Source organism: Ambystoma mexicanum, chromosome 2q, assembly GCF_040938575.1.
Source record: "Ambystoma mexicanum isolate Mex_15411 chromosome 2q, UKY_AmexF1_1, whole genome shotgun sequence".
NCBI lineage: Eukaryota > Metazoa > Chordata > Amphibia > Caudata > Ambystomatidae > Ambystoma > Ambystoma mexicanum.
This window is the reverse complement of record NC_090924.1, coordinates 197,667,059-197,683,399: the sequence shown is the minus strand read 5'-3', so window position 1 is coordinate 197,683,399 and position 16,341 is coordinate 197,667,059. Positions and strand designations below refer to the sequence as shown.

At 48.1% G+C, this 16,341-nt stretch overlaps 1 protein-coding gene across 4 annotated transcripts in view; it reads right to left on the bottom strand.

Moving 5' to 3' along the window:
• Window positions 1-16,341, bottom strand: part of MARF1 (meiosis regulator and mRNA stability factor 1) — a 1,350,049-nt gene that overhangs the window by 929,588 nt on the left and 404,120 nt on the right. For all 4 annotated transcript variants that reach the window (XM_069647123.1, XM_069647122.1, XM_069647120.1 and 1 more), the window contains exon 8: window positions 866-1,297. In XM_069647123.1, the coding sequence (XP_069503224.1) occupies window positions 866-1,297 (432 nt within the window). The remainder of the gene's footprint in view (window positions 1-865; window positions 1,298-16,341) is intronic.

Here is a 16,341-nt window from a genome sequence, read left to right as displayed (position 1 = left end):
TAGCACTACACTGAAGGTGCTGTGTGCTTCAATGTAAAAAGATGCCCATGGAGTTTGTCAGACTACAGAAATCAAAAGAAACAGAATTAAAATCACATTAAAATACAAGAGTGGGAAAAGGGTCTCCCTCTCTCCAGGTAAAAAAGTTCTAGAGTCCAGCAAAAGAGTGGGGGGGTCTTCAAGGTAGAGAGGAATTAACACATTTCCGAGAATTCTCCTCAACACTTAGCATAACAGACTCCAAAAACCACAATCCAAATCAGGTTAGACCACATGAGCGAGAGAGAAAAAGGTCTTACTCATTTCGGGGTTGAAATTAAAAAGCTGGGGGTCTCGAAGGTTGAAGGGAATTAGCACAGAAATGAACATTCTGCCTAACAATGATTTTTTAGGGAGTTGAAATGTAAGTCTAATCCCCAATGAGAGCATCATGTAAGCAGGTAAAAATGTTTCAACTGAAAAACAGATGTTTTTGTAATATTTCTTTGCACCTAGCTATTCATGTACATTAAAAGATACATTTTTACTTCTTCCAATCAGCCAGTTAAAATAGTAGTTTCTTCCTGTGGTACTATGTGCATTACTGGTCCAAACATATCCAAGGAGCTGTGAGGGTGAAAGTAGGGGCGCAAGATTTTGTTGAGAGTATTTCAACTCCCTATTTTTATTTTGCGGAGCATTTGCCAATTTTTAGGTAGCCGATACATGCCTTATTTGTAGGGCCGGGTATACTCTATTACAAATAACGCCCAAAAAATAGGTTATCACAGCAACTTCACACCATGAGCACCCACAACTTGATTCACAGTCTTAACCTACGAAATAAAGTTAAGGGTTCTCATAGCACCTACTCACAAGAAATTACCTGCAAACTTTTCACGCTGGTGTTTTTTGCTGTGGATCCTGCTGTGGGTTGCTGCCCTTTTGCAGAAGCTTTCCCGTTGGATGAAGGCTCAGTGCAATCTTTGCTTAGAAGGCAGAGCTTTGTGTTTTTGACTTTCTTTGGGGACTTGGATTTTTCAACTCCAGAACCAGTGGAGTTTTTAGTTTCTGCAAGTTCTTTGTTTTTGGGAGTAAGCGAGACAGTTATTCGGTTGCCAAATACATCTTCACTCTCCATCCGCTTCTGAGCACGCTCTGCACTTTCTTGGTTTATGAACCGGAGAATTGCACTATTTCCAGAAATGCTCATCACTTTCCCTCCACAGTTATCAGACAAACGTCTTAATCGGTTGCCGACGCTTTTGCCATCACGATTTGCTGGCAAATTGTAAACATACAACATTGTGTGGCAGGGCTGTGAAAGAAAATAAAAATACCAACGTTAGCCTAGGTAGATTTATAAGGCTGGTATCTATGCACACTTTCACAATTAGAAAAATCGATATTTCTATTAAAATAAAAGATAATTAGAAATATTTACAATCAAATCGCTGCAAAAAAAGTTTGTGACAGGTCACATTCTAAATGGGATCACAACTTAGAAAGGTTTGGTAACCTAGAGGGTCTCGACCCCAAAACGATTGGCCAAAAAAGGAAAATAGGTTTAACTCTGCATCATCATAGAAACATGATGAGCTGCTATTTCCTGCAAGGTAGGCTATGCAGGTCTAGCATATGATGTTATTGAATGATAAAACAAAGAATTTTGTAACGAAGAAAATACATCTAAAAAACAATGTTTGTGGGGGGGTACCAGGCCCACCCTCACAAAACCCCCGTAAAAAAAACAAACACACTTTTCCCATTCCCAACCACATATATGGGATGCATTACTCACCGTAATCTTATTTCCGGTGCTTGTATGTGCTTAGATTCACATGCTCTGCATAGTCCGACATCTAGTGGAAGTCACGTATTACAAGATTTGTTTTTGAAATTTGAAAACTGACTTCGACAGGGCACAATTAGTAATACTATCTCTAGTGTGACATGTACTGTACCTATGGTCCTTCATGTGTCGAGGTCCCTCAGATTGTTTCTGATCTGAGGTAACATGAAGTGCAGCACGAGTACAGATCTGATGAAGCAGAATCAGTGGTAACCCAGAAAACATCTATGTGCCTTCTACTCCATTAGGGGAGGAAGGGTAGATGTACATGAATCTAAGCAGCTAAAAGCACCAGAAATAAGATTACGAGTACTGTATGTCTTCTGGAGCTTGTGGATCTGCTTGGATCACATGCTCAGCATAGATTAGCAAGCAGTATCTGGGGAAGGCAGTTAGAAGGTATAGCGGCTGTAAAATAAGAATTGATGTATTAACACGGACAACACAACACTTATCTGCTTGGTAATAGGTAACCCACCCTTTGGTATTAGTCTGTACTACTGTTAGGGAGAATTCTCATAAATGTGCCAGTTCCGCCCACCTTACAGCCCTCCAGCTCTTTTGCAAAACTTTGGGACTTAAACATAGAAAACAAAACAGAATTAAAAAGTTAATTTCCTCTGGTTATGGAGACCAACCAAATCCATAGGCATCTTTTCATTTGTGTGTCACAGCACCCTCCGTGCAGTGGCACAAGGAAACCTTTTCAGGTTTTCCCAAGGTTTAAATACCTTCTCTGGGATAAACTACGGTTTCCCAGAGTAAGTAAAGTGAAATTGACTTTACAAGTCTTTCCAAATTCCTAGACCCAGCACACACTATCTTACCATAGAGTGCTGGAGGGGTTACTTAGTATCCCTTATGTCTAGAAACTCATGTAGCAGTCACATGCTACCCTTTTCCCCTCGAAATGGCTGGTGGCAGTGGCTTTCCAACGAAATGCCATGATTTTTCCCGATCGCGAACACCGGTAGCGTTAAATCACGGGAGCCATCTTCAAGATGGCGCCTGAGTCTCCTTTGTTTAAATGGGTCCCGGTTGTTTTTTTTCGCCATTTATTTTTTGTTGAAAGGTCCTTCTAGAGTTTGCCTCTGTGCGCCAAACCAGGTTTGGCCCCTTTGTTCCTACGCCTTTGGCAAGCTTCAGGACTGAAGACAGCCTCTGGCACCTGAGTGTTTGGGGTGGGCAGGAAGTGAAGGTGGTGCCCGAAACTCCCTGTGCTTAGTCTCCTAGGAGACCCATAAGCAACCTGGTGTGATTGGTGGCTGGCAAGGACAGCCACCCTGCTGGGTGAGTGGCAGCTAGGCTGGAATGAGTGGGAGGAAACTTTTTAAAAAGGCGAGTCGCTTTGTTTGGAAGGCAGAGTCGACCACTGGAATGAAAAAAAAACCAAGACGAGCTGGAAGAGGACGGCTGCTGCAATCCCTGGACCATTGGTTTGCCCAGTGAAGCCCTGCTGCAGGTCCAAATCGCCAAGTTCATCTCGACAGAGAAGCCCCTTCAAGGACGACTTCTCCCTTGGAGTTGGTGGGACCAATCAACTCGTAAGCCACCTGGATACCATTCTCGGAGCTGGTTGTATTTTCCTCAGAGTGCTGCAGGAAACCTAATAGCTAGGGAGAAGGACACCAGTTTGTGTGCTTGACTACAGCTACCGGACATGAAAGTTTGCCTTTGCCAGCTTTTCGACCATTCCCAGTGCAGGAGTCCCCCAATGTCCTCCCTCTTGTTCACACGACTGAGGCTCAGGAACAGCTAGATCTGCAGGAACTGCCAGGAACAGACATCTTCAGCTGCATCTTTTTCTTCATTGTAAGGTACTGTGAAAACCTGACCGAGAGACTTCCCCTCTCACTGCGAATGTGCTTGAACCTTTGGCAACTTGCAGGCCTAGTCAGCTTGTGACCCAACATATGAATCTTTCTTTTACAAACTACTTCTGAGGACTTTGGCAAGGACTTATCAGTTTAACTTCCAGAACTGCTTTATCCTATACAAGACTTGAGCCCATTGACTTTGGCCTAACCTATTGCATTGAATCAATCCCTCTGGGGAACTCAAACTATTTGCACTGTTTAAGAGGAACTGTAATATTCGTTTTATTAACTTATGCCTTTTTGCTACTACTTCCAACGCTCTGAATGCCATTTTGCTCCTCCTTCAAATTAGTTTAAAGGCCCCAGAACCTACTATTGTGAAGTACTGAAGTTTATTTGTGTGCGATATAGATTGCCTCCTTCTAGTGAAGGATTTATAACTGACATTGAAATAAATTAATAAGGGTTTTACCAAGAAACCTTGACTAGAATAGTCTATTTGAATACTTATAATCATAGATCTCTGTGTAACTTCCTTACAGCTCACATTTCCTCTTGAGATAAGCCTGGCTGCCCAGCAAAGCTACCACAAAACTGTAGTACAGACTTATACCAAAGGTTGGTTTTGCATACACCTGTAGTCCTAGTTGTGTGTAGTGGTCCCAAAGGGTACTGCATACAAATTTTGCCCAACAAACCTTTTGGGAAATCTAAAGGATTTCTCAGTGACACTGCACTAAAGGCGCTATGTGTCAACATACAAAAAGTAGATTCCTATGGAGTTGGTCAGACTCCAAAAACCGTGAAAACAACCCAAATCAGGTCAAAAACACACTAGGTTTAAAATGAAAAAGTCCTAAAGTCCAGCAAAAGAGCTAAGGGTCTCCAAGGTTGAAGGGAATTAGCACAGAAATTAGAATTTTCTGTAACACTGGCAAACATGTTTTAGGACCGCTTGCCCCACCTGTCAATCTGCTTTAGAGATTGTGTCAATGCAGTAATGCTGTGTGAACGTATGGATGGAACTCCATGTAGCAGCTTGGCTGAGGGCATTGAGAGGGACCTTTGCAATGAAAGCTAAGGTAGCTCCTGTACCTCTGGAGTGTGCCCTTGGGGTGAAAGGTAGAACTTTCTTGGATAGAGAATAGAGTTGAATGTATCAGACTATCCATCTGGCGATGGCGCTTTTTGATATGTGGTCGCCTTCTCTACCAAGAGCTTTGCAAACATAGAGTTGGACGTTTTCCTTAGTGATTATTTTTGGTCACATGATCAAGACCGCCCTCCGTACATCAAGTGTATGCAGGCTTCTCTCTGCAGAGTTTGATGGGTTCTGAAAGAAGGTGGGAAGTTCTATGGACTGGTTTACATGGGACTTTGAAATGAACTGAGGTGAGAATCTAGGATGTGTTCCGAGGAAAACCTTGTCCTTGTGAATAACAAAAAAGGGGTCTTCTACAGACAAAGGCTATAGCTCACTGACTCGTTTTATGGAGGCGATGGCTACCAATGTAGTTTTATAGCTATGATGCTTTAGGCCGGCCTTTTGCATAGGCTCAACGGGTGGCCCCATGAGCTCAGAGAGCACAACATTGAGATGCCAACCAGCAGGACGGTTGGAAATTGGGGGGGGGGGGTTTAGCCTCTTTACCCCTTCCGCAAATACCTTAATGACAGGGATTTTCCAACAGGACACCTTGTTTTGTGAAGTGGTGCAAGATGGCAAGGCCACCAGATGCACCTTTAAGGAATTAAATACTAGGCCGGAGTCTGTAGTGTAGAATGTTAGCTGGAGAACATTCTAATGGACTTCGATTGTGATGTGCACCTGATCACAAATCCTTTCCATGTATGTATGTGTTGGGTTTTCATGCCTCTTTAAGGATATCCATACACCTTTGTGGAAGGTTTAAAGGGATGTTTAGTAAAAAAATTTGTTTAAAAAATAGATAGGCCACATAAAAAAAAAAAATACTAGCATCCTCCGTTTTAAAACTTCCTATGTAAAATTTTGAGCTATTCAAGCTCAAAATTCGAAAAAGCAAGCACAGGGGCGCAGCCATTTTGTGAAATGGAGACCCTCCTGTGCTGGCTTTTGCGGCACTAATGAAGGAAAAGCCAGCCAGCTGTAGTAAACAAAGTCTACCGCTGGGTGGCTTTCCCTTCATTAGTGCCGGTACTCTGAGGACGCGGCCCGGAGACCAGAGCAGGAAAGCTGCAGCTGAATCTCGGTAAGTGCTATTTATTTTTTTTTACAAAAAATAAGCACTAGCTGCGTTTTTTTTTCTAAGTTTTCCGGGCTGGAGGAGCCCGGAAAACTTAGAAATAAAACCGCAGCTTTAAAAACGTATTTATGTTTGCGGTCGCTTTTGAAGCGACCACAAACAAATACAACGTTATTGTGTTGGAAAACGCTGCGTTTTTTCTTTCCAAGTTTCTCAGGCTCCTCCGGCCCGGAAAACGTAGAACAAAAACCGCAGCTAGTGCTTATTTTTTGTAAAAAAAAAAAAAAAAATAGCACTTACCGAGATTCAGCTGCAGCTTTCCTGCTCTGGTCTCCAGTCCGCGTCCTCCGAGTCCCGGCACTAATGAAGGGAAAGCCACCCAGCGGTAGCCTTTGTTTACTACAGCTGGCTGCTTTTCCTTCATTAGTGCCGCAAAAGCAAAAGCCAGCACAGGAGGGCCTCCATTTCACAAAATGGCTGCGCCCCTGTGCTTGCTTTTTCGAATTTTGAGCTTGAAGAGCTCAAAATTTTACATAAAGTTTTAAAACAGAGGATGCTAGTATTTTTTTTTTATGTGGCCTATCTATTTTTTAAATAAAAATTTTTACTAGACCATCTCTTTAAGTGCCCAAACTCTGACTTCAGGAGCCAAGCTGCCAAGTTCATTGTTTGTGGGAGGAGGGAGGCCCCCTTCTGTTGTGTCAACATGTTGTATGGGCACAGGAGCTTGATTGGGTAGCACACCGCCAGTTTGAGCATTTGTGGAAACCAAGGCTGCCTCGCCCGCATAGGAGCAACCAGGATCAGGGTTACTTGTTCCTGGTGCATCTTGTGCCCTATCCCGCTCAGGAGGTGTGTCGGTTGAGAGGGGTGTAAGCAAATTACCCCTTGCACCCTGGCTGAGGAAACCTGCACGTGATTCTGGGCATTGTGCATTTAGCTTTGTGGCAAGCGATTCTAGTCCGGGGCAAGGTTGACCCCAAAGAAAGACTTTTCTGTCTAGGATATCCCTGTCTAGTTGCTATTTGTGTTCTTCTAATAGAGGGCGTCTGCTAGAGAATTGAGTTCCCCTGGAACATATTGGGATGTTAGAAACATGTTCCACTCGAGTGCCCACCTCCATATTTTCTGGGATAGTTTGGACAGACTTGGAGATTGTGTGCCTCCCTGCTTGTTCAGATAGAACATGACCATGGTGCCGTCTGGGGGGACCTACCCAGTCTGAACCTGGAGATGTTGCTGAAAGGCTTGAGGACTGCAAAGAGCTCCAGGAAGTTGATACGTCTTTGGGCAGTAGTTTGAGTCCACTCTCCATGGGCTGGGTGGTGGAGGAAGTACGCCCCCCAACCAGGGAATGAGACATCTGGAGTTGGGATCGCTTGAGTGCTTAAAGGTTTTCCTTTTAACGGGTTGTCCTTGGGCCACCAGCAAAAAGCCTGAACCAGGGTTAGCGAAACAACCACTAGATCGTCCCACTGTCTGCTTGCCTGAGACCAATGTCTCGCTAACCATTCCTGCATTGGACACAGGCACGAATGAGGAAACAAATGCAAGAGGCCATCATCCCTAGCAAGCGCATTGCTTTGCGTACTGTTATCTGGCGACCGACCTTGTATGGAGGTACTTGCAGCAGCATATTTGTACTCTCCCGTTTGAGGGGAATGCCCGCTCCTCTTGTGTTCAGGATAGCTCCCACAAATTGTTTTATCTGGCGGGGACTAGACTTTTTTTTCCCGTAGATTGAGAAACAAGGATTGAAGATTAGGTTTATTGTTTTTTGCATATTTAGTTTGCAATTTTGAGAAGATTCCCCAGTGATCAGCCAGTCATCCAGGTATGGGTATACCGGGTTTGACTTTCTGTGCAGGTGTGATGCCACTACTGCAAGCACCTGGGAGAACACTCTGAGCTGAGGCAATGCCAAATGTGAGCATTTTGAACTGGTAGTGTTCTCCTGCCATCTCGCAACGTGGATATTTTCTGTGCGCAGGGTGCATTGAAATATGGAAGGAACAAGTTACTTAACTGTTGTTCTCCAGCATAGGTCTGGCATTGATTCACATGCTCATGAATATTCCCCGTCGTCACTGGTCTCTAGGTCATACTGCCCCCAGCCAATAACTGCCCTCTCCCTAAGCCCCGCCTCTGGCAGCCATCCTCAGATTTGGTAGCACGTAAAGTGGCAGTATGACCAAGTGAAGAGCCGCAGAGGGGTAGGAGGGAGGGTTTGCATGTGAATCCATGCCAGACCCATGCTGGAGAACAGTTACAGCTAAGTAACTTGTTTCTTCTCCAGCATGGGGTCTGGCATGGATTCACATGCTCATGAATATAAGAATACATAGCAGTACACACATGCACAACCACGGGAGGTGACAAAGCATTACATCAAAACTCAACATTAAGCATTTCTTGCCTCCTCACCAGGCTCACCTTAAGCAACAGGTTGCGCAGCACTGCTTGGCCGACCCTGGACTCCTCCCTGGAATCCCGGTCGACGCAGTAGAATCTTGTGAAGGTGTGCGTCGACCTCCATGTAGCAGCCCTGCAGATGTCCAGCAGGGGCACACCAGACAAGAACGCTGTGGTAGCAACGATAGCTCTGGTCGAATGGGCTCTCGGACGGCGGGGCAACAGTCGGTTTGCCAACAGATGACAGTGCATGATGCAGCCTGAGAGCCATCTGGAAATGGAAACCTTCGAGAGCCTCCCCTTGGTTCACAGGTCCAAAGTTCACAAACAGCTGTGATGTCCTCCGAAAACTCTTTGTTCGGTCCACGTAGAACTTCAGCGCTCTAGCTACATCCAGCGAGTGCAAAGTCCTCTCGGCCGGCGATGGGAAAAAAACTGGTAAGACCAAGGGCTCGTTGAGATGGAAGATTGGGCATGAAGGAGGTGTGCGTCCTCAGCACTACCCTCGTATCATAAGAGGTCAGGTATGGAGGCTTGCAGGATAGCGCCTGGATCTCTCCCACGCGTCGTGCGGTGGTGATGGCCACCAGGAACGCCGTTTTCCACGACAGAAACTTTAACGGGGCCGAATGCAATGGCTCGAATGGTGGACGCATGAGCCTAGATAGCACCACGTTGAGCTCCCATGCCGGGGCTGGTGCCTTCACCGGCGGGAATGATCGAAACAGTCCTTTCATAAATTCATTAACCAGGCGATGAGACCACAGGTATGACCGCACTGTAGTCCTGGTGTATCGGGAAATCGCTGCCAGGTGTATCTTGATTGAAGCGTGAGGGGCCGTAATCCGCAGAGGGTTAATCTTCTGTGCCCGGCACCAGATAGAAACCTCTTCCACTTATGTCCGTAGCACTTGAGAGTTGAGGACGCCCTGGCCTTCGCAAGAGCCTCTCTGCAGTCGGCCAGGATATCGTACCCTCCAAACTCTAGTGCTGCAGAAGCCAGGCCTGTAAGTTCAGCGACTCTGGGTCGTGGTGAAGAATGGCGCCTCCTCCTCTGGAGAGCAGATCTGCGTCTGTCGACAGCTTGACTGGTGGGGACGCTGACAAGTCCAGAAGGTCCGGGAACCAGATCTGTCTCGGCCACGCCGGTGCGACGAGGATCATTCTGCACCGGGACTTCTTGAGCTGGTTGATGAGTCCAAGCAACAACGGCAACGGAGGGAACGCATATAGGAACAGGCCGTCCCAGGGGAACGAGAAAGCATTGCCCATGCTCCTCGGTTGGGGAAACCTGCTGGCGAACTTCTGCCACGGAGTTCATAGCAATCGCGAACAGGTCGATCTGGGGTTTGCCCCATCGCTGAAAGAGTCGGTCCACTTGGTCCTGGCATAGTTCCCACTCGTGGCACGAGCGCAGCTCTCTGCTGAGTCAGCGATTGTGTTTTTTTATCCCTGCCACATGAAACGGCACCAGACACAACCCTTGAGCAACGGCCCAATACCACAGATCCTGGCCTTCCTTGGATAGGGCTAGGGACCTGGTTCCACCCTGCTTCTGGATGTAAAACATTGTGGTGGTATTGTCGGTGAAGATCCTCACTACCTTGCCCTTGAGGGACAGGGGAAAGGCCCTGAGGGCCCAGAACACTGCCCGGAGCTCCAGTATGTTGATGGGGAGCGGCTTCTCCGGGAGCCAAAGGCCTCTAGTGTGAAGATCTCCGGTGTGCGCTCCCCACCCCTCCAGGGAGGCATCCGTCGTCACCTGGTGGGCAAGGGTCTGAAAATCTGTTCCTGCCGCCAGATGAGCGCGGGTGCCCCACCATCGGATTGCTAGACGGAAGGTCTCGTTGAGAGGGATCCTGTCTTCGAAGCTGCCCGTTGCTTGTATCCAGCGGGCGTCGAGGAACTCCTGTAGAGGGCGCATCCGAAGCCTGCACAGGCTCACGAGATATATGCAAGAGGACATCATCCCGAGGAGGGACTTGACGGACCTCACCTTGGCCACATCCGTGGCCAGCAGACTCTGCACCTTGCCTAGGATGGCCTTTGTCCTTTCCTCCGACGGTGACGCCAGACGCGCCACTGTGTTGAGCTTGGCTCCCAGAAACAGTGCGACTTGCGAGGGGACCAGGTAGGACTTGGGGAAGTTGATGGAGAACCCCAGGTCCATGAGTAGCTGGACGGTCTTCGCTGTGTGTTGAACGGCGAGCTCCCTTGTCCTTGCGCGGATGAGCCAATCGTCCAGGTAGGGGTGGACGTGGATCCCCTGCAGGCGCAGCTGAAGCCACGCCACCACCGGTGCTAGGTGCTTGGTGAATACCCAGGGCGCTGAATTTAGCCCGAACGGGAGGGCCTTGAACTGGTAGTGCCGCCCTTGGACCACGAACCTGAGGAACTTTCGGTGTCCTTTTAAAATGGGGATGTGAAAGTATGCATCCTCCAAATCCAACAGGAAATCGCCCTCCTCAAGCTGTCCCAGCACGTGCTGGAGGGTGACCATCCAGGACTTCTGTACATTGAGATACCTGTTCAGTCGTCGCAGTTCCAGGATGGGTCGCCATCCTCCTAATACTCCGGAGCCCCGGTGCCTCTTCAGGACGAGCTCGATGGCACTTGGAGCATCGCTCTTACCTCCAATAGCAGTTGAGGGACATGATTTTCCTTCCTGACCACGGGTGGAATGCGGGGGCACTTTTTTAGAAATTCGAGGGCGTGCCCCTGGGCCAGGGCGCCCAGCACCCAACGGTCAGTGGAGATGGACTCCCACATGCTGACGAACTTCGCCAGCCGGCCTCCACTAGGGTGCTTCAGTGGGGCCCGCCATCACGGCCGGTTCAATCTTGCTTGGAGGATGCTTTGCCACCTTGGCCTCCCTGGCGACGACGGCGGGGTCCACCAGACTTGCCTCGTCCTCTTATAGGCTTCCTGCAACGAGGAGCGGGCCGCTTGGTGGTACGTAGAGAAGCCACCGCCAAATCCCTTGGAGGCACCCTGCTTGCCTCGCTGCTCCGAAAGGACGGCCTTCGTTGCCAGAGAGTGCCTAGGGCCTTAGCTGTCTCCATGTCCGCCTTGATGGCTTGGAGGGACTCATCCACTGTTTTCCCAAACAGATTGTTCCCGTCGAATAGCATGTCCAAAACCTTGGCTTGTACGTCCTGGCAGAAATCAGTCGCCTTGACCACCCTCGTCGTCTAAGGCAAATGCCATTGCCTAGCTGGCGGAAAACGGTGTTGGCAATGTCCGTTGCCACCGTTATGGCATTATGCCGTTATGGCGCCACTTCGCCTTCTTGCAAGATCTCCAGGGCCTCGGTCCTCTTGTCGTCCGGTAGGAAGTCCAACAGGGGGGCGATCTTGTACCATAACTCCCTGCCGTAGCGGGCCACGATCGCGAGGGCATTAGCCACCTTAATAATCGTTGCCGCCGACGAGATAACTTGTCCCATTGCGTCCAGTTTCTTTGCTTTGCCGCCCGGCGGGGAAGTTGACGTTGAGCCCGATGCCCCCCCGATTTCTTCTTGGCCGCCGCTGAGACGACCGAGTCAGGGGTCGGTTGTGCCCTAAGGCCCAAAGGGGCCACGTTGGGGACCCAGTACTTCTTCTCGTACCGATCCCTCTTGGCAGGCGTCGTAGACTGAGAAGGGCGAGTCCCTCGTCCCAGATGTCATTCAGCAGAGGCACAGCGAGGACCGTTTTCCTCTTGGCCTCGCGCCGTTGGTAAAGGAATCCTTCCTTCTTCTCTTCGGGGCAGAGCTGAAAAAGCGCGGATAGACACTGGTACCTTCCACCATGACACCTTGTGATGGGAGGTGGTGTAGGCTGACAGCGCCACCAGGTGTACCTTGAGTAAATTAAATACTAACCCTGCATCCAGTAGGTGGAGCATATAGGTGACAATATTGGAAGGAGTACAATCAATAGGGTTGATTTGTTTATTCTGGTACCAAATAACGAATCTTTTCCACGTATCAAAGTAACAGTGCCTTGTGTTAGGTTTTCTAGACTCTTAAAACGTCCATGCATCTCTGGGGTAAATTGAGATGCCCGAACTCTGAGTTTAGGTGCCATGCTGCCAAGTTCATCGAGTTGGGTTGAGGATGAACTGTTTGTCCTTCGTGCTGTGAGAGTAGATTGTACCAGCACGGAAGATTGATGGGGTCGCACACAGTCAGTCTGCGTAGGTGTGGAAACCATGGTTGTCCCGCCCACATAGGAGCAACTGGGATGAGTGTCATCAATTCCCTGTGTATTTTGTTGACCACCTTCCTCCGAGGGGTTGGTGGAAAAGCCTAGGCAAACATCCCTGACCAATTCATCCATAGTGTGTTTCCCCTTGGAGCCTGTCTGGTGGAACCTGGATGCGAAGTCTGGCCATTGTCTGTTTTCGTTTGTGGCGAATAGGTCTATAGTGGGGAAACCCCACTGAGATGGGAGATCTTCCACGACCTTTGTGTAGTCGCCATTCGTGTTCCTCTGCGAGGGGATCTCTGCTCAGAGCGTCCGCTAGTGAATTGAGATTCCCCCGAATCATGTTGGGATGACAGGTAAATGTTCCGTCTGAGTGCCCACTTCCAAATTTTCTGGGCAAGCTTGGACAGATTTGGCGAACTAGTGCCCCCTTGTTCGTTTAAGCAAAACATCGTTGCCGTACTGTCTGTTAAGGATCTGCAATGACAGGTTGGAAAGGAGGGGTTTGAATGCCCGAAGCGCTCTGAAGACTGCCAGCAGTTCTAGCAGATTGATGTGATTCTGAGCCACTGTGTGAGACCAGAGACCCTGGCTGTGTGGTGAAGGTGGTGAGCTCCCCACCCTGCCAGGGAGCCAGGAATACATTTGTTCCGACGACGGCTTGCATATCTGGATCATAAAAGGGTTTCCCCTTTGTAAGATTCTCTTGTCCACCAGCGAAGACTTTGTACTAATGTTGGCAAAACGACCACTAGATCGTCCCACTGACCACATGCCTAAGACCATAGTTTCGCCAACCATTCCTGCATGGGTCGCAGGCGCACGCGGGGAACCAGGTAGATGCAAGATGCCATCATGCCTAGCAAACACATTGCTTTGCGCGTCCTTATCTGGTGACCGGACTGAGAGGAATTTGCAGCAATAGATTTCAAATTATTTCCTCTGATGGAAAGGCCAACCCCTCTTGGGTGTCTAGGACAGCTCCAAGGAACCGTTTTGAGGTGCTTGGCACCAGGCTTGATTTTTTTCTAGTTGATTGAGAAGCACAATTGAAAGAGGTCCATTGTTCTTTGAATGTTAGATCTCCAAATTACGGGGGGTTTCCCCTTTGATGAGCCAGTCGTCCAGGTAAGGGTACATCGGGATTGCCTCCCTGCGTAGGTGCGCCGCCACCACCGCCAGTACCTTGGTGAATACCCTTGGACCTGAGGCTATCCCGAAGGGCAGCACTTTGAACTGGTAGTGCTGGCTGCCTACCTTGAAACGCAAGAATCTTCTGTGCGCTGGGAACATGGAAATATGAAAATAGGCATCTTTCATATCCAATGTTGCCTTGTACTACACAAGGAAGTAGGTTGAATAAATACCCTTGTTTACCTGGTTGCCCGGGACGAGTTCCATTGCGTCCTTTGCAAGAAGAACGACGATCTACCCGAGGAGGATTCTTTGGTGCGCCAAGGAGTGTATCTTCTGTCTTGGAGGATGGTTGTGGGGGCGTTCCAGTAGCTCTATACAGTATCCTGCGGACACTGTGGACAGCACCCATCTGTCCGAAGTGATCCCTTCCCATGCGTGGGTGAAGATGGAAATGCACCCCCCTACTGGGGATGCATGGGAAGGGACCCGGAGCGGAACGTCACCTGGGGGCTTATTGGTCAGTTGTCCGAGAGATTTTAAGGTCTCGTATTCGTCCTTAATCGTCTTTAGTGCCTCTTCCACTGCTTTCCCAAATAGAACGTTCGGTTTTACCGGCATGTCTATGAGCATGGCTTGGGTTTTGGCCTTTAACCCAACTGTCTTAGCCAAGCATGGCGTTTCAGCCCTGATGCTTCTATATGGTTTAATGATGTTATACAGATAGATAATAAATGTTTGAATTGGATAAGTTGGATAAATAAGGGTGTTCTGAGGCTGGGGGATGTGATGGATGGTGACCGGTTGTTGACTTTTGTGGAATTACAAGATAGATACGGATTGAGGCGGAGGGAGAGGAATAGATACTTGGTTTTGGTTTCTATGTTGAATAGTAGGATGGATATGGCGGATGGTTCTACTGGGAAAGAAGCCGGAGATCAGTAAGTTGTTAGAGGGCCAGGAATACTGTGCGAGTACTTACATGCAATTTATGCCTATTGATAAGAAACTACAATTTGTATGGTCTAGATTGAGAGAAATTTGGTCGGAAGAGGTTCAGGATGACATTTCTGAAGTGGATTGGAGGAATGTTCTAAAGGTTACTTTGAACTTGGGACCAGATGACAATGCATTACTTAACGTAAAAGCATTTCTGATGGTTGTATCTGCTTAGATTCACATGCTGTGCATAGGTCCGACATCCAGTGGTCACTGCGGAGTATTGCATTTTGTTTTTCGTAGTCGAAATGGGGACGTCGACAAGGCGTGTCTGTAACACTATCCCTATAGTGACGTGTGTTGTACCCACAATCCCTCACGCGTCGCGGTCCCTCTGTTTGTATTTTTCTGCCCTGAGGGAGCCTTCTAGACGCGAGTGAGTACAGAAAAGAGAGAAATATAGAAAAGGATGTCTATGTTCCTTCCATCCAAGCGGGGAGGAAGGGTGGGCGCATGTGAATCTAAGCAGATACAACCATCAGAAATGCTTTTACGGTAAGTAATGCATTGTCTTCTGATGTTTGTTAATCTGCTTAGAATCACATGCTGTGCATAGACTAGCGAGCAGTACCCGGAGTTGGCGGTGGGTTATGAGAAGGAACAGTAGAGAAAAGATGTCTTAATACTGCCTGTCCCACCTGGGAGTCAGATCTAGAGTGTGCATCTAGACAGTAGTGTTTTGTAAAGGTGTGCACAGAACTCCAGGTAGCCGCTTTGCAGATGGACTCAAGGGGAACATTTGCAATGAATGCTATGGACGCCCCCGTGCCTCGAGTAGAATGTGCTCTAGGCTTAAAGGGCAGTTCTCTCTTAGCAAGAGTATAGCAGAGAGTGATGCATTCAACAATCCATCTAGAAATAGTGGACTTTGAAACTGCATCCCCTTCTCTTCCTGCTGCCACCGAGACGAAGAACTGATTAGTCTTCCTCAGTGGTCTGGTTCTTTCCATGTAGAACATGACGGCTCTGCGGACATCTAGTGTGTGCAGAGTCCTTTCTCCCAAGTTGGAAGGATTTTGAAAGAACGCTGGTAGTTCTATAGACTGGTTTATGTGGAATTTTGAGATGAATTTTGGAGCAAACCTTGGGTGAGTGCGTAGAACCACTTTATCTTTGTGAACTGTAACGAAGGGGTCTAGAACAGAAAGAGCCTGTAGTTCACTTACTCTCCTGATGGAGGTGATAGCTATTAGAAAAGCAGTCTTAAGAGTGAGGTCTTTAAGAGATGCTTTGTGCATGGGTTCAAATGGTGAGCCCATGAGTTTGGTAAGTACCACGTTAAGGTCCCATCCGGGAGCTGGGTCAGCTATCGGGGGGTGTATTCTCTTTACTCCCTCCATGAAGGCCTTTATAACAGGGATCTTCCACCACGACACTTTGAGTTGAGAAGTGGTGTATGCAGAAAGTGCCGCTAGGTGGACTTTAATGGAATTGAACACTAGACCTGAATCCAATAAATGGGTCAGGTATAGAATAATATGTGTGGGAGAGCAGTCAATTGGGTTGATGCTCTTTCCTCTGCACCAAATGACAAATCTCTTCCATTTGCTAGAATAGCAGTGGCGAGTGTTAGGTTTTCTGGCTTCCCTGAGGATGTCCATGCATCTCTGTGGGAGCTGTAGATGTCCAAATTCTATGATCTCAGGAGCCAGGCTGCTAAGTTCATGTTCTGGGGGCATGGATGCAGTGTCCTGCCCTTGTCTTGTGACAGCATGTTGTACGGGCAGGGGAGTTTC